Source organism: Solanum stenotomum, chromosome 11 (assembly GCF_019186545.1).
Source record: "Solanum stenotomum isolate F172 chromosome 11, ASM1918654v1, whole genome shotgun sequence".
NCBI lineage: Eukaryota > Viridiplantae > Streptophyta > Magnoliopsida > Solanales > Solanaceae > Solanum > Solanum stenotomum.
This window is the reverse complement of record NC_064292.1, coordinates 45252799-45272236: the sequence shown is the minus strand read 5'-3', so window position 1 is coordinate 45272236 and position 19438 is coordinate 45252799. Positions and strand designations below refer to the sequence as shown.

Sequence of the window (19438 nt, the reverse complement as noted above, 5' to 3'; positions counted from 1 at the left end):
TAGGGAGAATTTATATTATTTGCTTGCTCATTTGTTTGTAAATAATAATATATTAATTTACAACAAATTCAATATTCAATAGCTAATAATCCATACATTGCAATCTCTGCATAACTAAATAATACCCACATAACTAATACCTACATAACCAATACCTGCATAACTAATACCTACATAACTAATACTTGCAGAACTAAACCCTGCGTAACTAATACCTACATAATTAAACCCTGCATAGCTAATACCTGCATAACTCTAACCAATAACCAAACGGCCCCTAACAGTACAACACCACATGGTTAAAGTAAAATCTTTGTTGACCCTAAATAAAAATGACACATTTCTACGTTTAATACTTTTTTCTGTTTCAAAATAATTGAATTATTGAGATATTTTTCATATTTCAAATTAATTTAATTGTTCAATTTTCAAGACTACTTTTTGAATATTCTTTCATTTAGATTTTCTATGAAGAAACTTTAATTGTTTTGAATTATCCTAAAGATCAATTTGATAATAATTAATAAGGGCGAAAAATGGAAAGTAATGTCTAATTTATGTCTTAATATTCTTTTCTTAAAGGGGTATGAAACATCCCAACAATTCAATTATTTTGAAATTGAGGGAGTAATAATTAAATTTTAAAATGTTAATTTTATCTTTAGTGAGATTATTTCAAGTCACACAAACAAATACGATTTGACATATTTCAAAAGAAAATTCATGGATTGATTTATACACATGTAAAATTTAGATAATTTAGAATATCTACATCATGGTCATGTCACGATCACTCCAATAATTCATTGCGACCTAAAGCCAGCCAACGTTCTTTTGGATGAAGATATGGTGGCTCATTTTGGCATCTCTAAAATTTTAGCCGTAAGCAAGTCCATGGCACATACCGAGACATTGGGAACTCTTGGATACATTGCACCAGGTATACTAAAATTATAACCTATCTATTTGATTTTAATTTTCTCTTATCAAAATCAAGCCCTTGAAAATTCTAGGACTAAATAAAAAGTAAATCTTCGTTAATACGAGGGAGCTTGTTATATCCAAATGAGTAATTCTTTTTCATTTTTGTTCTTTTAAGACTATGGCTCAGAAGGTAATGTTTACGGGTTACGGCATCATGTTGATGGAAGTTTTGACCAAATGATTTTTTTCTACATTCATTAGAACTCGGTAACTTTTTCACACACACACACACACACATATATATATATATATATATTTGTTTTAAATGTACTAATTAATTAGATGAAGTTTCGTTTGGGTAGGATTTTAATTCTGTAAAAGGTTTGTTTTTTTTTCTTTATGATATGTAATTCTAAAAGGTGGTAATTAGTTATATATTCTCTTTGTCCCATTTTATGCCTTATTTTTGTTTAGTCCGTCTAAAAAGTATATATGACACATTTTTATATTTAACTTTAAAATGTTCATTTAACCTTAATGAATGATTTCTAGTTACACAAATATCTATCACATATTTTCTTCTTCTCAAAGGCAAAAACACATATTTTATAAACTAGTTCTTGGACACGTGTAGTTCAAGATATATATAAATTAAACTTTATTTTTAGTTTTTGGAAGTATGTTTAGATACTTAATTTTTACCAGTGCAGACTGGGGAGGGTGGTGTGTACGCAAACCTTGTTCATACCTTGTAAAGGCAGAGAGATTGTTACCGAAAGATACTCGGCTCAAGTCAAGCAATACAAAACAGGTTTGAAAAGGAGATGTTGAAAATAATAGAGAAAAGAACAATGACATCTGGAGGAGATGCTAATATTTCATGTTAGTGTTGCTGTCCTACAACTCCTAAAAGCTACAATTGATTCTTTTTATGCATAATACATAAACATGATACACTGATTCTTGTTCGCGTTACTATTATCCAACACTTTTGGTTATCAATATTGATCTGGAAACCTCATTGGCACATGACAAACACCATCAAGGATATTAAAAATGTTCTGCAGCATGCACGTTAACTGTCGATGTCAACATTTAATAATATAAACAAGTCAACCAAGGAACGAATGCATTAGTTAAATGGAGTATTGAAGTGCATGTGAATAAAATAAAAGAAAGGCATTGAGTTTCATAAACAAAGAATCTAAATCTTTAGGTCATTAGAAAAGAACTATAATAGAGAGGAATACTTAAATTCAAACACATTCACTTTTCAAGTAAGTATCAAGTTTAAAACGACCTTACATGTCTAGGATCAAGCTTCTTCTCATCCTGACATGAGCTCACATGTGTAGTATCAAATAGATAAAGCAACATTCGAGGAGAAAACTTTTTAGAAGCTGCCTGACCATCGTCAGTAAAAAGCCAAGATGGAGGTGGCCAGAAAATATCTGCATATTCGAGGAAGGATGACAATGAACCAAGTTTACCATCTTGTAAGGTAATGATACCTGTGTGTTGATCATGCAATCCTTTATATCTAAGTTTCACTTCCTCGCTAAGGTCATTTCCCGAGATGTCCACAATTATATCTCCATTCTTGTAGTATATACAGTTTCCTCTGCACTGATCACCAAAATCTGATGAAGAAACAGAGAAACAACAGTCGTCACCAGCAAAGAAAATTCGATCACCTAAGGTATGCACTCTAATCCACTGATGCTGTTCTTCATCAAGCCGGTAAATCTTAATTTCCATGGGATTGTTCCTTGAAGGTCCAGAACCTTGCAACTCCGTCTTAACATCAATATCTAAAAACACGAAAATCTAGTAAATTCAATCTCTTATCATCAAACACAAACTTGATTCCTCTTTTGGTTAGAGGATTCAAAATCATGAATGTTCCGTCTAGGGTTTTTAGAATCTTAACCTGTGTGAGGAGGATGAGGAAGTTGGAAAACATAAACAGTGCATTCAATTAAATTACAATGAGAAGTGATGGATAATTTGATGGGAAACTGAGATTTGGGGGTTTTGAAATTAGGAGAAAATGCCGAACGCCATGAACTGCAGACTGCACGAATGCGAAGGATATCAATATGGCTGTTGACGAATTTACTAATTCTTTCAACAACTTCTCTCGGAAGATCACACCAAGGACCCATTGCTTCCATCATAAAGCATTTTTCCAATTGCAGTTAAGAATGACAAAGTTGAAATACAATCCTAACTAATTGAAAAACATATTTAATATCCGAATGAGAAAATAAAAATATTAATTAGTAACGAATTTATGATTAATTATACTTCTCAGTAATCAAGGACTCTATAACTAATAGCATATTGTATTCCTTATTATTCTCCGAATCAGTTTCTTTTCCTTATTGCATTTTTATTGATTTGCGTAAATTATGAAATTAATGATTTAGATCATTTCTTTCATCTCTTCTTTTAATTAATTTCGTTTTTTATTTTCCTTAAGATAGATGAGATTTCAACTACTAAATATAATTTTTAAAAGTTAGTGGTATTTGTGACTTTGTTTAGAATTTGGTTTTTTTAGTAATTTTATTGATTTTTGTTTTTATTAATGGATTTTATGTGCTTTATTCTGATTTTTTTTTTTTTTGTGTGTATTGATTTTGATCTTGTTGGAACTCAAGATTTTATAATGACTGTCAAAGAATTTAGGTACCTTCTCCATTGAGCTTATCGCGTTGCACTTACCTAATGTGGTTTATATCTCTTGAGTAGTTTGCGAGTTATTGTACAAGAGTGGATTTATCCAGTGCAAACCCAAAAATAGCGATTGTGAATTCTCTCCTAGTTCCAAAAAAAACATCACATTGCATGCACTATATATCACTGTGACGTCTAAATTGATAGAATTTAAACTGGCTAGTATAATACCTTCCTAAAAGAGAAAAAAACAGAAAATGAAGAAGCTGCCTGATCGTCCGTATAAAGCCAAGATGGAGGTTGCCAGAAAATATCTGCATATTCGAGGAAGGATGACAATGAACCAAGTTTATCATCTTGTAAGATAAAAACACCCGTATTATGACCATGTAATCCTTTGATCACCAAAGTCTAACGAAGAAAAAGAGAAACAACAGTCATCACCAGCAAAGAAAATTCGATCACCCAAGGTATGTACTGCAATCCACTCATGTTGTTCGGTAAATCTTAATTTCCTTGGGATTGTTCCTTGAAGGTCTAGATCTGCGCAACTCCCTCATAACATCAAAATCTAAAAACATATCTACCAGAAATAACTCCCACCTGATTCCACCAGTCTTTTCTTACTACCCCATCCGTTAAATATGCTCGAAGTTAACATCTTTATGCTGGAAGATACCTTGGTCTCGTTAAACGAGGAGGGATTGCCGTTACAGAAAAATGATTGGTTTGATCACTCCAAATAAACGAGATTTTACNTTTTTATTATACTTCTCATTAATCAAGGACTCTATAACTAATAGAGTATTGTATTCCTTACTATACTATGCTCCGAATCAGTTTCTTTTCCTTATTGCATTTTTATTGATTTGCGTAAATTATGAAATTAATGATTTAGATCATTTCTTTCATCTCTTCTTTTAATTAATTTCGTTTTTTTATTTTCCTTAAGATAGATGAGTTTTCAACTACTAAATATAATTTTTAAAATTTAGTGGTATTTGTGACTTTGTTTAGAATTTGATTTCTTTAGTAATTTTATTGATTTTTGTTTTTATTAATGGATTTTATGTGCTTTATTCTGATTTATTTTTTTTGTGTGTATTGATTTTGATCTTGTTGGAACTCAAGATTTTATAATGACTGTCAAAAAATTTAGGTACCTTCTCAATTGAGTTTATCGCATTGCACTTCTCAAAAAACATCACATTGTATGCACTATATATCACTGTGACGACTAAATTGATAGAATTTAAACTAGCTAGTATAATACCTTCCTAAAAGAGAAAAAAAACAGAAAATGAAGAAGCTGCCTGATCGTCCGTATAAAGCCCAAGATGGAGGTGGCCAGAAAATATCTGCATATTCGAGGAAGGATGAGAATGAACCAAGTTTATCATCTTGTAAGATAAAAACACCTGTATTATGACCATGTAATCCTTTATATCTAAGTTTCACTTCCTCGCTAAGACCACCAGATGATTTGCTACCAAGGACATTCTTGTCATCATTGCTGCTAAGTTTTACACCACCAGCAACAGGAATTGGACCATGATAGTACTTCTCATAGTAAATGCAGTTTCCTCTGCACTGATCACCAAAGTCTAACGAAGAAACACAGAAACAACAGTCATCACCAGCAAAGAAAATTCGATCACTCCAAATAAGCGGGTTTTTCTAAATAAATGCCCTACATCATATTCAAGTTTCTGAAAGTTTATTACCCATTGCAAGTGATAGGATTTAGAAACTTGAGAAACATGAAAATCAAGTAAAATTCAATTTCTTAGGCATATTACCAGGAAAATCCTCTATTTCTGTTTCGGTTAGAGGATTCAAAATCTGTAATTTTCCGTCTAGGGTTTTTACAATCTTCACCAACCTGCCTGTGTGAGGAAGTTGGAAAAGATAAACGGTGCTTCCGATTAATTAAAATTCAGATTCTTTATGATAACCATGGTTCATATTGGGGATAGGCAGTTTGATGAGAGGCAAAGAAGGGAAGTTTTCGAAATTGGGAGGCATTGCTGAACGCCATGAATTGCAGACTGCACGAATGCGGAGGATGTCAATATTGCTGTTGAGGAATTTGCTGATTCGTTCCACAAGTTCTCTCGGAAGATCGGACCAAGGTACTCTCATGGCTTCCATGAAAATACCCTAGCAAAGCTCTGTTTGGGAAAACCTAGCTTTTCTTTGAGCACTCCTAATCTATTTCGACTTTTTGAGTTTGATATCTAAACTATTAATAACTATTTATTAAAACACATGTCAACTATATATATATCAATTGTTTATTTTTCCTATTTGAACTATCAATAACTACTTATTAAAGAAAAAAAAAATTGTTCACTTTTCCTATCTGAAAAATTCCCATCATTTAGATAAGTCGAGAGTTTATTTGTAAGTTGAGGTCAAGTTTGAATGTTTATTTATGTATTAAGTCACTACGTTAGGATTGTGGTAAATTTTCTCTCCTCCATAAGTTTGTGTTTATACAATTTGGGTTAGGATCCCTTAGTTTCATGTGAGAGTTGATGTCCAAAAGGAGAATTGAGAATTTTTCTGATAGGAGATTTGAGCGTTTTTCCTTGGAGATTGGAAAATTGTCCACCAGATTTTATCAATTTGCAAACTCTTCTTCAGTTAGTTAAAAGAATGATATCGGTTAATACTATTTTCTTGACAACATGCTATATCCAAATCCGATTTGTATCCATTTTGGCTTCATTGACACTTTCAATCATGTCTGGATTTATAAATATTTGTGATTTTAGGGTTCTATTTTGATGCTCTATATTTTGCAAGTCGAAGATTGTGAATACAAATGTTAAAGAATAACATCTTTCTAGTCGCTAAGTATTCATAAATAAGATAACTCTATGCAAAAGTTTGTTGATCGTCAGGCACGAACACTCAGGGTATCATACAACCAGATGAAGGGTTGTGTAATGATTCCGTTTGCTGGATTTTGAAAATATAGACAAATACGCCACTTTTGTAATGGCGAACACACCTAACCCCAACTATTAATGAAGAAGAAAGTTGTTCTATTTCATATTGTTCAGGAGCAATTTTGAACTTTTTCCGTAGATAAAAACCTTTTCCTTTACTTCAAACTTCAAAGATATCAAGATCAGGAAACTACATTGCACACTATCTACATTCTACACAACCATAAAATTTCAAAATATATAGTAATAGATAGTTTATATTAATTAAACGCCACCTGTTGATACAAAAGAGTTACATTTACCTCACTCATTTAAAATTCTGAATTCATCTTTGCCTCACCAACTAAAAAACTATAAGGCGACAACAAACATGTTATAAATACATCTCACAAATTTATGTAGATCAAGAACAACAAAGTGTGCATCGAATTCAACATAGGAATGAATGCATTAGTTAAATGGAGTATTTTAGTGCATGTGAATACAATAAAAGAAAGGCATTGAGTTTCATAAACAAAGAATCTAAATCTTCAGGTCATTGATACCTTTTAAACCAAACCTTCTTCATGTAGGACCTGTCATTAACCGACCTTACATGTCTATCATCAATTACAAAACGCCAAAACTCTTTAGAAGCTGCCTCATCATCGTCAGTGAAAAGCCAAGATGGGGGTGGCCAGAAAATATCTGCATATTCGAGGAAGGATAACAATGAACCAAGTTTACCATCTTGTAAGCTAAAAATACCTGTGTGATGACCATGTAATCCTTTATATCTAAGTTTCACGTCCTCGCTAAGACCAGATACCAAATAATCTTCATAGGCGTAGGCATAGTACTTTGGTGGAGAACGTCTCATATTCACAATTATACCTCCGTTACATAGTAAATGCAGTTTCCTCTGCACTGATCACCAAAATCTGATGAAGAAACAGAGAAACAACAGTCGTCACCAACAAAGAAAATTCGATCACCCAATGTATGCACTGCAATCCACTCATGTTGTTCTTCATCAAGCCGGTAAATCTTAATTTCCTTGGGACATTTCCATGAAGGTTGAGAACCATGCAACTTCGTCTTAACATTAGTATCTAAAACATATCAACCAGAAACAACTCCCCACCTGATTCCACCAGTCGTTTCTTACTACCCCATTCGTTAAATATCTTTACGGTGGAAGATACGATGGTCTGGTTAAACAAGGAGGGATCTTACATTATGGTCTCTCCATAAGTATCAACAGCATAAAAATTACCTTTATACACACTAATATCGACAGTCTTACTAGTGGGATCTTTCAAGGTAGTCCATTTGTCATCCCCTGACTTAAAACACAATAAGTGATCAAAAATACTAGTTGCCATTACAAAAAAATGATTGGTTTGATCATCAATCCAAATAGGCAAGATTTTATTAAATAAATCAAATCCGAGCACACTATGTAAGTGATAGCTTAAGACCCAATGCACATGATGGAATTTACAAACTTGAGAAACACGTAAATCTAGTAAATTCAATTTCTTATCAGGCAAATCATCGATCACTCTGTTGGTTAGAGGATTCAAAATCTTCAATTTTCCGTTTGATGTTTTTAGGATCTTGACCAGCCAGGGTGTGTGAGGAGGATGAGGAAGTTGGAAAAGATAAACAGTGCTTTCGATTAAATAACAATGAGAATCGTCATAAACAGGCCAGAACATGTGGGGGTGGGGGAAAGGCATTTTGGAGGGTAGTTTGATGGGAAACTGAGATTTGGGGATTTTGAAATTAGGAGAAAATGCTGAACGCCATGAACTGCAGACTGCACGAATGCGAAGGACATCAATATTGCTGTTGACGAATTTACTAATTCTTTCAACAAGTTCTTTCGGAAGATCAGACCAAGGAGCCATCATAAAACCCTAGCAAAGCTTTTTCCAATCGGAGTTAAGAATGACAAAGTTGAATTACAATCCTCCTAACTAATTGAATAACATATTTAATATCCGAATGAGAAAATAAAAAAATTAATTAGTAACGAATTAATGATTAATTATACTTCTCATTAATCAATGAGTCTATAACTAATAGCATATTGTATTCCTTGTTATGCTCTATAATCAATTTCTTTTCCTTATTGCGTTTTTATTGATTTCCGTAAATTATGAGATGAATGATTTAGATCATTTCTTTTATCTCTTCTTTTTATTACTTTCGTTTTTTATTTTCCTTAAGATAGATGAGATTTCAACAACAAAATATAATTTTTAAATTTTAGTGGTATTTGGGACTTTGTTTAGAATTTGGTTTTTTTAGTAATTTTATTGATTTTTGTTTTTATTAATGGATTTTATGTGCTTTATTCTGATTTTTTTTTTTGTTGCGTGTATTGATTTTTGATTTGTTTGAAACTCAAGATTTTATAATGATTGTCAAAGAATTTAGGTATCTTCTCAATTGAGATCATCCCATTGCACTTGTCTAATGTGGTTTATATCTCTTGAGTAGTTTGCGAGTTATTGTACAAGAGTAGATTTACCCAATACAAACCCAAAAAATAACGATTGTGAATTCTCCGAGTTCCAAAAAAAAAAAAATCACATTTAGTTTAGTTCAATAGTATGAAATTGCAAAAACTGAACTTATGTATGGCTTGTGCCTTGGAACATAAATTTAGTTTTAGAACATTATGCCTTAAAAAGTACAAAAATGAAGAGGACATAGTAAACAATAGGAAAACATAACAAAGCATTCAGAAAACAGGAAGCAATAACAATTGTGATAACCAAAGCTTAATAGATAGTGCCAAAGAGTATCTAAATCTTTAGCCAGTGAAATACCAAATAGAAAAGGCAACATCTTTGGTGTAAACTTAGTGATGAGCGTCTGAAGAAGCTGCCTGATCGTCCTTATAAAGCCCAAGATGGAGGTGGCAAGAAAATATCTGCATATTCGAGGAAGGATGACAATGAACCAAGTTTATCATCTTGTAAGATAAAGACACCCGTATTATGACCATGTAATCCTTTATATCTAAGTTTCACTTCCTCGCTAAGACCACCAGATGATTTGCCACCAAAGTCATTCTTGTCAATCTTGCTATCATTGTTGCTAAGTTTTACAACACCATCAATAAGAATTGGAGAATCATCGTTATTGTCTTAATTTTCATTGTCGTTATTCCAACTTTTGGAGTTTCTTACTATAAGGTGTAGAGATTTTTTTTTATCTGAGGAAAAATAATTCAACGCAATCGAGTGATTACTTGTCAGTTGAGGTCAAGTTTAAGTGTGTGTTTATGTATTACACCACTATGTTAGCATTGTGGTAAATTTTCTCTCCTCCGTAAATTTGGATATATTATTCTTGACAAATTATTACTATATCCAAAGTCAATTTGTATCCATTATGGTTTCATGAGATTTTCAATCATGCCAAGATTTATAATTTTATGGTTTTATTTTGATGCTCTATATTTTGCAAGTCGAAGATTGTGAATACAAATGTTAAAGAATAACATCTTTCTAGTTGCTAAATGCTAAGTATTCATAAATAAGATAACTCTATGCAAAAGTTTGTTGATCGTCAGGCACAAACACTCAGGGTATCATACAACAACCAGATAAAGGGTTGTAATGATTCCGTTTGCTGGATTTTCAAAATACATACAAATACGCCACTTTTGTAATAATGAACACACCTAACCCCAACTATTAACGGAGGAGAAAACTGTTCTATTTCATATTAGTTCAGGAGCAATTTTGAACTTTTTCCCGTAGATAAAAACCTTTTCCTTTACTTCAAACTTTCAAAGATATCAAGATCAGGAAACTACATTGCACACTATCTACATTCTACACAACCATACAATTTCAAAATATATAGTAATAGATAGTTTATATTAATTAAACGCCACCTGTTGATACAAAAGAGTTACATTTACCTCACTCATTTAAAATTCTGAATTCGTCTTTGCCTCACCAACTAAAAAACTATAAGGCGACAACGAACATGTTATAAATACATCTCACAAATTTCTATAGATCAAGAACAACAAAGTGTGCATCGAATCAATCCATTCTCATTACAAATAAGACACCTCCTAACTTGTCCTTCATCTTCGTCGAAAAATTTCCTGCTGCCATCGCAATTCGAGCAAGGCAAGAATCGTACATCCCCACAACCTTCACAAATATAACCAATTGGCCTTAAAGGAATCCCTCTTAATAACTTCGGTAATTCGCCAATTTCATTCAATTGCTTGATCAATTCAGCACCTCCAATGTATTTCCCTTTGATAAAAACTTGTGGCAATGTCACAATACTATTGTTGTTCTTCTCACCTATAACATTTTGTAATTCCTTCCTATACGCGATGTGCATCGAGACATCTCTTTCATCGACTTTAACACGATAGCTTCCTAATATCATTTTCACTGTGTAACAATCCTCAAATGTCCTTCGAATTCCACGTATACTCGTGAAGTAAATTACCACACGATCCTCTGTTCCAGGCAATAACAGAGTGTTCGAAATCAATGGCTTTGAATGCTTGGTTTGAGGTTTTGGAATCGAGGATCGATGATTTTCCTTACGAGAATCGAAAATTGAATACAACTTTTTCACTTTTCCTTTGAATGAAGTTCCAACCATGGATCCTAAAGGTGAGCAATGAAGCTTTTTAATGGAGCCATTACGTTCGATCGAATGAGGAGAAGGGTAGAGATACAAGGGCTTTTCGGGGAATTCAATCGAGTTTCTCGGGCTGTGTATAGTCCTTGATCTATTGAATTTTGATGATGTCTTTGCTTTCTGGATTTCTTGATATTCAAATTCATTTTCCCTATGATGGTTATGATGATTATCCATCATAAAGTAAAAAATTCTCTCTAATTAAGGGGTTATTTCTTAACAATAATATATATATCAATGATCCAAAGGGACCGAAGAATTAAGATCTCTTGACCACCTGGTATTTTTAGATCTCGTATGTGTAAAAATGAAGATCTCTTGACCACCTGGTATTTTCAAATAGAAATGACAATATTTTGACCATATGGTCTTTTCAGATTTTGTATGTGTAGAAATGAAGATCTCTTGACCACCTGGTCTTTTTAGATCTCGTATGTGTAGAAAGAAGAGCTTTTGTAAAACGGACATAAAACTAAAAAGAAAAAAGGTTGTAAGTGGCCTACAAAACCAAAAGGTCAATGTATGTTAAGGAGAATCGATATGAAGGCGAGCGATAAAAAACAATCAATCCTGGGAATGAAATAAATATAGGATATATGATAGAAATTGTTGAAAGATAAATTTAATTTTCTGAAGATCAAAATCAGATATGAATGATGAGAGGATAAAGATATAGGTAGAAATTTTGATAAAAATGTTTAAGAAGATGAAGGGTGGCGGGGGTAGCTTTCAATGAAGAAGATATATATATAAGAAAAAAAAATCTATATAATACAAGAAAAACTGTTGTTTTTAAAAAGGTGCAAAAAATGCTTTGGTAGTGGGAAAAGAATTTGTGTTTATGAGTCAATGGTACAAAAATTATGTTTTTGTACCTTGAGTTTATTGAGTTGTGTAGGATGGAAAAGAATTAAGATTTTATATGTGTCACACTTTTATCTCTCTAGAAGCTTCTCTCCTTAATTTATGGATTATGATTTTCTTAACCCTCTTATAGGACATCCGATAAAACTGAAACGATAAAAATGATACTCATCCTAGTTTATCTTTTAGCTTGTAATATCCACATAATAATTCTGTTTGAGTAATATTAGGTCTTGGACATAATTTATGCCCCCAAAAGCTAGCTCATGAGGGAGACTGATTGTTCAAGTCTTATAAAGAGACCACTCATCTCAGTAATCATCAATGTGGACCTTTATTTATTCTTCAACAGTCCACTTCACGCCCAGGGTTGAACATCTGGTGCATGGACAACTTTTAATTTGGGGGTCTACATCGATGGTTAATGAGATGGGTGGTCTCTGGACTTGGACAATTCTTCTCTCGTGAGCTAGCTTTTGGGATAAAGATAAGAGTATCAACTCCTTGAAGTTGGAGCTCGAAAAGGCGAAAAAATGTGATCTCAAGTTGATAGAGTAAGCTGCTAGTTTAGGAAAAGTGAAAAGAGGGACTTAGTCATGTAAGAGAATTCAAGATTCGCGTGACGGATTGGTTTTCTGATTTTAGGTGAATTCAAGAATTAGAAGATGAATTGGAGAACAGGAAGTTATCAGAGTAAAAAAAAAAACTATGCAGTTTAAGCGAATCAAGATTGAACTCGAAGAATTCAAGCTCGAGATTGCTTCTCGTCATGAAAAGATTGAATCCTGGACACATGTTCCAAGCAAAATGGCAGTTATCTTAATCATTCTTGAAATGAGGAGCCACAGCTTTGGATAATGAGATGAGTTTGCTAAAAAATGAAATGGAGTTGGCGAGGCGGATGAAAAGAGCACAAAGGCCTTAGATGATTTAGCATTAGCGTTGAAGGAAGTTGCTTCCGAAGAATCTGAGATGGAAGAGAGACTTGGTGAAAAAAGAGGCTGCAAATATGAAAGAGATGATCAAAAGCACTAAGACCAGAAATAAAATGTTTTTGGATAAAGCGAAAAAGGAAACAAAACTACACATGAATACAGCAGAGAGATTGAAACTAGAGGCAGAGGAGTCACTATTGGCTTGGAATGGGAAAGAGACAAGCCTCATTGTGTGTATAAGCGAAGCTGAAGAAATGGGACGAGCTACTAAACTCAACGAGTCCCTTAAATCAGCGGGACAAACAACTAAACCAGCAAGGGAAGAAAACTGCAGACTGAGAGACATCTTAAAGCAGGCTATCAATGAAGCAAATGCTTTTGTTTATAGACAGTTAGACACAGCTTGAAATTGTACAGTTATGTTGTGGCAGAATACATAAATAGACACTTAAAGCACTCCAACTTAGTAGTAGGGTGTTCTAATCGATCGAATATATTTAACTCATCTACACATTTACATCTTCTCCTACATTTGAGAAAAAGAGATAAAATCTTTCAGGCTGTACAAAAGCTAAATTGTGTTATAAAATTTGAAAATAAGAAGTGATAAAACAGATTGCTTTGAAAATGAAGCTCAATCACATGGAAGCAGTGCTGATGGTGATTTTGGAGATGGCCGACACGGTGTGGGTGCAATTACATGGTGATGGAAAATCCAGGGTCGGGTTGAAAATGAGCGGGGAGGAGACGAAGAATGAGGGTTGGGTTGCTGTTATGAAATTATGGTTAAAATAAGGAAAAAAGATCTCTTTTCTTGTATTAGACATGTGTCATTAGCCTTTCGTTTGCTTCTCTTCGATGGAAGTTTAATTTTCCCTGAATGTGTAGTAATTTTTGGCCTAATTCTTCTGATGATGATTGATTCAACCTCGGTTCCATGCCCCGCTGCTTGTCAATCACATCGGAATTCATTCATTTGACACATGATTGGTGATTGAAATGCATGCATCTGATCAGCTAGTTTTGGTGTCTGTGAGACATTTTGGGGTCGAGTTGAGGTGTCTATGTGATCATTTGATAAGTTGGAATGCTCAGCTGACAGTTGAGACCAAATTTAAGTGTCTGTCTATGTATTTTGCCGTTATTATTTTCTTTGATGTTTCTATAAGACCAAACTATGATACAAAAATATGATCATTTTTTTTGGTTTTGTTTTGCACTGGTGTCCGGTGATGTTTTTTTAGCTGAGTATACTAAAAGAAAGAAAAGAGAAAAAAATAATTTATGTTAACAACCCATAGTTTTAGTAGTCCCTCCGTCTCAATAATAACTACGCCTAAGTGCCAAATAAGTTTGAGAATATTTTCTCTGTTTTGTGTAACATAGCCTTATAAGCTTGACTTGAAAGATTGACTCCTATTGACTTGGCCCTTTAACAATATAAAGAAAATTAATAGATGACTTTTAGTCCATTTTGTGATACACAGCCCAACTAATGTCAACTATCAAGGAAAAATGGACAGATTCTTTTTTCTTTTTTCCTCAGTATTAATCTGTTTTCACATTAATCTTGTGTGTTTGATATGAAGGAAAATGTTTTCTTAGAAAATATTTTCTAGGAAAAACAAGTGGATTTCTTACTTATTTTTAGTATTTGGTAAATATGCAAAAAACTATTATCTCAAGATAATTTATATGTAAATATAACAAAATATTATGGGGGCATAATGCATAAAAATGCCCTTTAATTTGGCCTCAACTGGCATCTATACCCTCCAACTTTGGGTATGTACAAGTAGATAGTTAAGCTTGTATATAATTGAATATGTAGATACACATGTCCTACGTGACGTCCTACATGACTAATTGCGGTCCTACATGTATTATGTCACATAGGACATGTGTGTCTATTTGTTCAACTTTATAAAAGTTCAATTGCCAACTTGTGCACATCCAAAGTTGGAGCACAAATGTCGGTTAAGGCCAAGTTAAAGGGCACGTTTATGTATTATACCATAATATGGTGGAATGTGGGATAAGGAGTAAGGTTCGGGGTAGCGGGGTGAGATGGTCAAGGGTTGGACGGTTGAATTGAATCTAATTAGGCTAATTTAGGGGTAGAGAATACAAGATAGGGAATATGGATTCTTTCGCATCTTGATAGTGAGTGGGGAGGAGATAATAAACTTGAAAAGTTGACGGACTAAACATGAGAAAATAGAAAATATATTGTGGAAAATGTTGTCCTCCATGCTTAAACACACCCCTTATTGCTACTTATTTTCCTCCTCAGTATTAATCTGTTTTCACATTTTGGAAATTATAGTCTATTCTTTTCAGCATTTTATTTGTTTTGGTGCTATATAATGGTGTAACTTTGATCTGTCAAAATAGCACACATACAAATATCACTGTCCAAATTCCTTTTTGAAGCACAGTAACAGCATGGAGAAGCACATTTTCTTATTGATTCTTCTCTTTCTAGTTCAATTTTCTGTATCATTTGCTAACTCAAATGTGACAGACAAAGAAGCTTTACTAGCTTTCCGAAATCTCATTACAAGTCCTATTCATTTTTTGGCCAATAATTGGACCAACAATACTTCTTTTTGCTCTTGGTTTGGTGTCAGTTGCAGTCCAAAAAGGCAAAGGGTTGTAGCCTTGGATCTTTCTAGTTTGAATCTTCAAGGTACAATTTCCCCGTCTTTGGCTAATTTGTCCTTTCTCGGAGAGCTTAATCTTGGGAGCAACAACTTTCATGGCGCCATCCCTTATGGCATTGGCCACTTGCCTCGCTTGCGAGTGATTGATATTCAAAACAATCAGCTCCAAGGAAGTATACCAACAAGCCTATTTCAACACCAGAAAGTTCAAAAGATTTCATTGGCTTTCAATAAGCTCAGTGGTGAAATGTGGAATGGTTCATGGTATGTACCAGAACTCAAGGTCTTGGATCTCACCAACAATAGTCTCACAGGCATAATCCCTCCTTCTATTGGAAATGCCACAAAATTGATGAACTTCAGCTTGCACAGTAATAGAATCAACGGCAACATTCCAAAGGAGATTGGTAATCTTAGCCAACTTGCAGAGTTGTTCTTGGTTGATAACCAATTAACCGGTTCCATTCCTGCAACACTGTTTAATATATCGTCGCTACTTACCGCATCTCTGGCACTCAATAGCCTTTCTGGTCCTCTCTTGCTTGATGAAGGGAATATTGTGTCAAATCTGAAGCATCTAAGTATCTCTAAGAACCAAATTTCTGGTATCATTCCTTCCAATATTTGCCAACTCAGAGAGCTCAAAGTGTTGTCCATATCTTACAACAAGATAACTGGAGATATACCCAAAAATATTGATTGTTTAGCTAAGCTCGAGGAGTTTTATATTGGAGTTAACACACTAAGTGGGACTTTTCCTGCTTCATTGGGAAATATATCCACTCTGCAATATCTGGATTGTCCAAACAATTGCATAGGGGGGCAAGTTCCTCCAGAATTAGGGAAGCTGTCAAACTTGAGGATATTACACCTTGGCCAGAATTATAATATTATTGGTCAAATTCCGAAGGCTATATTTAACATATCTTCTTTGGAAATGATTGGTTTCAATTTGAACAACCTCTCAGGTAGAATTCCAGCCACTACAGGTCTTCTTCTTCCGAACCTTGAAGAACTTTACTTGGGAGAAAATCAGCTTGAAGGGGAAATTCCTCTATACATCACAAATTCTTCCAAGCTTGAGCTGCTGCAGCTAGAGAACAACTTTTTTACAGGCACTATTCCTACTAATTTAGGAAATCTTCGTCAGCTGCGAACGCTGCTCCTAAATCATAATCAACTTACCAATGAACCAAGAGAGCATGAGTTGCGATTCTTCAATTCCTTGGTGGACTGTAGGATGTTGCAATATCTAGATGTGAGTAAAAATAAGTTGAATGGTATTTTGCCCGATACTATCGGAAATCTTTCATCTACTATTGAACACTTTGGAATAGTATATGCATACATCAATGGCCCCATCCCCACAGGTATAGGCAACATGAGTGGTCTAACAACTCTAGGCCTTAGTGGAAACAACTTGGTGGGAAGTATCCCTTCTGAGATTGGTAAGCTTAAACAACTCCAAGGACTATATCTAACTAACACTAAATTGCAGGGACATATTCCAGAGGCAGTATGTTGTTTATCTAATTTGGTTCAATTAGCTCTACATGATAATGAGCTATTTGGGTTAATTCCAGCATGTATAGGAAATCTTAGCATGCTACAATATCTTTCATTGAGTTATAACAATTTTGCATCAAAGCTTCCTTTGAGTCTTTGGAAGATGAGTGGCCTTCTCCACCTAGACGTGTCACAAAATTCTATAGAGGGAGAAGTTCCACTGGATATTGGAGAACTGAAAGCCATTGTAGATCTATATCTTTCTAGTAACCGCCTTTCGGGAATGATACCAAACAGTCTGGGTGAACTCCAAACCCTGGAGTCTCTTGACCTGTCAAACAATTCATTTTCAGGCCAAATTCCATTATCCTTTGCCAACTTGATAAGCTTAGAATTCATGGATTTGTCTTTAAATGCCTTGTCAGGTACTATTCCTAAGTCTTTGGAAAAACTCTTGTACCTTAAAGCCATCAATGTTTCATTTAATGATTTAGAAGGTGTAATACCTAGTGGTGGTGTGTTTGCAAATTCCACTTTGCAATCATTTCTTGGTAACAAAGGCCTATGTGGAATGCACATATTGGATGTTCCTGCTTGTGCTGTCACTAATCTTGGACATCAATCAAAGTTTAAGAAGCTTGTGCTAAAAATTGTTATTCCAGTGGTTACTTCATCCTTTCTAATATCCTTGTTTGCTTCAATTTGGATAATGAAACGACAAAAGAAAGGAAAGTCCAAAGACGTGGAAAAGGTACCGGAGATCAAGACACATCAATTAGTATCTTATCACGAGATTCAAAGAGCTACAAATTATTTTGATGGATCAAATTTAATTGGTGTGGGAGGTTCTGGCTCAGTGTACAAAGGTACATTATCTAGCGGAATTGTGGTTGCAATAAAGGTTCTAGATTTGCAAAATGAGGAAGTATGCAAGAGGTTTGATACTGAATGTGAAGTGATGAGAAATGTTAGGCACAGAAATCTTGTATCGGTGATTACTACTTGCTCTAGCGAATACATTAGAGCCTTTGTCCTGCAGTATATGCCAAATGGGAGTCTTGAGAATTGGTTGTACAAAGAAGATTGCCACTTGAACCTTCTTCAAAGGGTTTCCATAATGTTTGATGTGGCTGTGGCTGTTGAATATATGCATCATAACCATCATACTCATATTGTTCATTGCGATCTAAAGCCTGCCAACGTTCTTTTGGATGAAGAAATGGTGGCACATGTTGGTGATTTTGGAATCTCCAAAATCTTAGCTGTAAGCAAGTCCATGGCACATACCGAGACATTGGGCACTCTAGGATATATTGCACCAGGTATACTAGTCTCTTTCTTTTTTACTACACAAATTATAACTAAGCCCTTCCAAAATCTAAATAAAAAGCAAGTGTTTGTTTGTTTTTTTGTTATATGGGATGAATAAAAAAAATTTCATCTTTTGTTCTTTAAGAATATGGCTCGGAAGGAATAGTGTCCACTAGTGGCGATGTCTACAGCTATGGTATCATTCTAATGGAGGTTTTGGCAACAAGAAGACCAACTGATGCAGAGATATTCAACGAAAATCTTGGCCTGAGGGAGTGGATAAGGCGAGCATTTCCAAGAACTATCATAGAAGTTGTGGATGCCAATCTTTTTCCTGAGGAAGAACAAATCACTTCTAAAAGTGAAATCTGCATAATTTCTTTTGTTAGGGATATTTACATAATCAAATCACTTCAAGGACAAATAGAAGTAACTCTCTATACTACATATTGCTCGATAATCACGACTAGTTATTAATCTAATATAACTGGGAAAAACTGTGTAAGAATTCTTTATACTATAATTTAGTTTATTATGTGCCTTTAACAGCAGTAATTTTAACTAAAAAGGGGCAAATGTGCAGACCTGTTTTGGAAACTATTATTAAAGACATCATATACTTAGTGCCAATTGTGACTTAAAGCTAAACAAACCATAATATATTGTGACTTATTAGTATCTGCACCAAGCATGCTCCACGTATAGTAAAAATAATGTAAAAATGTGAGAAAAATTCATTAGGAAAGAAAAAAATATTTCATCTTTAATGCAAAAGAGGCATGGATTTGGAATAACATAGAAGTGAAAGAAGCATGGAGTATCTAGTAGTATTTAATTTGTGTGATCACATCATTTTCTATGAGGTGGTGTCTGGGACAACTTGAAGACACCTCAACATTTTTTGTTTCGGGGTTGAACAATTGTCTCCCAT

The 19438-nt window shown here is 34.1% G+C and overlaps 4 protein-coding genes and 1 pseudogene across 4 annotated transcripts; 3 read left to right on the top strand and 2 right to left on the bottom strand.

Annotated features, from left to right (window-relative positions):
* Nucleotides 1-7424: 7424 nt before the first annotated feature.
* Nucleotides 7425-8452, bottom strand: LOC125845970 (probable F-box protein At1g65740). Its single transcript, XM_049525449.1, has 3 exons — nt 8045-8452; nt 7813-7882; nt 7425-7648 (listed from the first exon to the last, which is right to left on the bottom strand). Exons 1-3 carry the CDS (start codon nt 8450-8452, stop codon nt 7425-7427), a joined length of 702 nt encoding a protein of 233 aa, XP_049381406.1.
* A 2067-nt stretch (nt 8453-10519) lies between these two features.
* On the bottom strand, nt 10520-11409 carry LOC125845073 (uncharacterized protein At5g39865-like). The gene has a single exon (XM_049524493.1). The coding sequence runs from the start codon at nt 11406-11408 to the stop codon at nt 10581-10583; it is 828 nt and encodes a 275-aa protein (XP_049380450.1). The 5' UTR covers nt 11409; the 3' UTR covers nt 10520-10580.
* A 1107-nt stretch (nt 11410-12516) lies between these two features.
* LOC125845969 (uncharacterized) lies at nt 12517-13434 on the top strand (annotated as a pseudogene).
* A 2038-nt stretch (nt 13435-15472) lies between these two features.
* LOC125845968 (leucine-rich repeat receptor-like serine/threonine-protein kinase BAM2) lies at nt 15473-17223 on the top strand. Its single transcript, XM_049525448.1, has 2 exons — nt 15473-17138; nt 17189-17223. The coding sequence occupies exons 1-2, from the start codon at nt 15473-15475 to the stop codon at nt 17221-17223; spliced, it is 1701 nt and encodes a 566-aa protein (XP_049381405.1).
* Nucleotides 17224-17359: 136 nt separating this feature from the next.
* On the top strand, nt 17360-18984 carry LOC125845967 (receptor kinase-like protein Xa21). Its single transcript, XM_049525447.1, has 2 exons — nt 17360-18518; nt 18653-18984. The coding sequence occupies exons 1-2, from the start codon at nt 17360-17362 to the stop codon at nt 18982-18984; spliced, it is 1491 nt and encodes a 496-aa protein (XP_049381404.1).
* The last annotated feature ends 454 nt before the right edge of the window (nt 18985-19438 follow it).

Bases quoted from the DNA above. Each gene is read 5' to 3' on its own strand.
- LOC125845968 (XM_049525448.1), top strand. From the start codon at position 15,473: ATGGAGAAGCACATTTTCTTATTGATTCTTCTCTTTCTAGTTCAATTT. The intron at 17,139-17,188 runs GTAAGCTTAAAC...ACTAAATTGCAG, and splicing joins AAGTATCCCTTCTGAGATTG to GGACATATTCCAGAGGCAGT.
- LOC125845967 (XM_049525447.1), top strand. From the start codon at position 17,360: ATGAGTGGCCTTCTCCACCTAGACGTGTCACAAAATTCTATAGAGGGA. The intron at 18,519-18,652 runs GTATACTAGTCT...TTGTTCTTTAAG, and splicing joins TCTAGGATATATTGCACCAG to AATATGGCTCGGAAGGAATA.
- LOC125845073 (XM_049524493.1), bottom strand. From the start codon at position 11,408: ATGATGGATAATCATCATAACCATCATAGGGAAAATGAATTTGAATAT.
- LOC125845970 (XM_049525449.1), bottom strand. From the start codon at position 8,452: ATGATGGCTCCTTGGTCTGATCTTCCGAAAGAACTTGTTGAAAGAATT. The intron at 7,883-8,044 runs GTTTGTAAATTC...TTGTGTTTTAAG, and splicing joins TAGATTTACGTGTTTCTCAA to TCAGGGGATGACAAATGGAC. The intron at 7,649-7,812 runs GTAATTTTTATG...GATATGTTTTAG, and splicing joins CGATATTAGTGTGTATAAAG to ATACTAATGTTAAGACGAAG.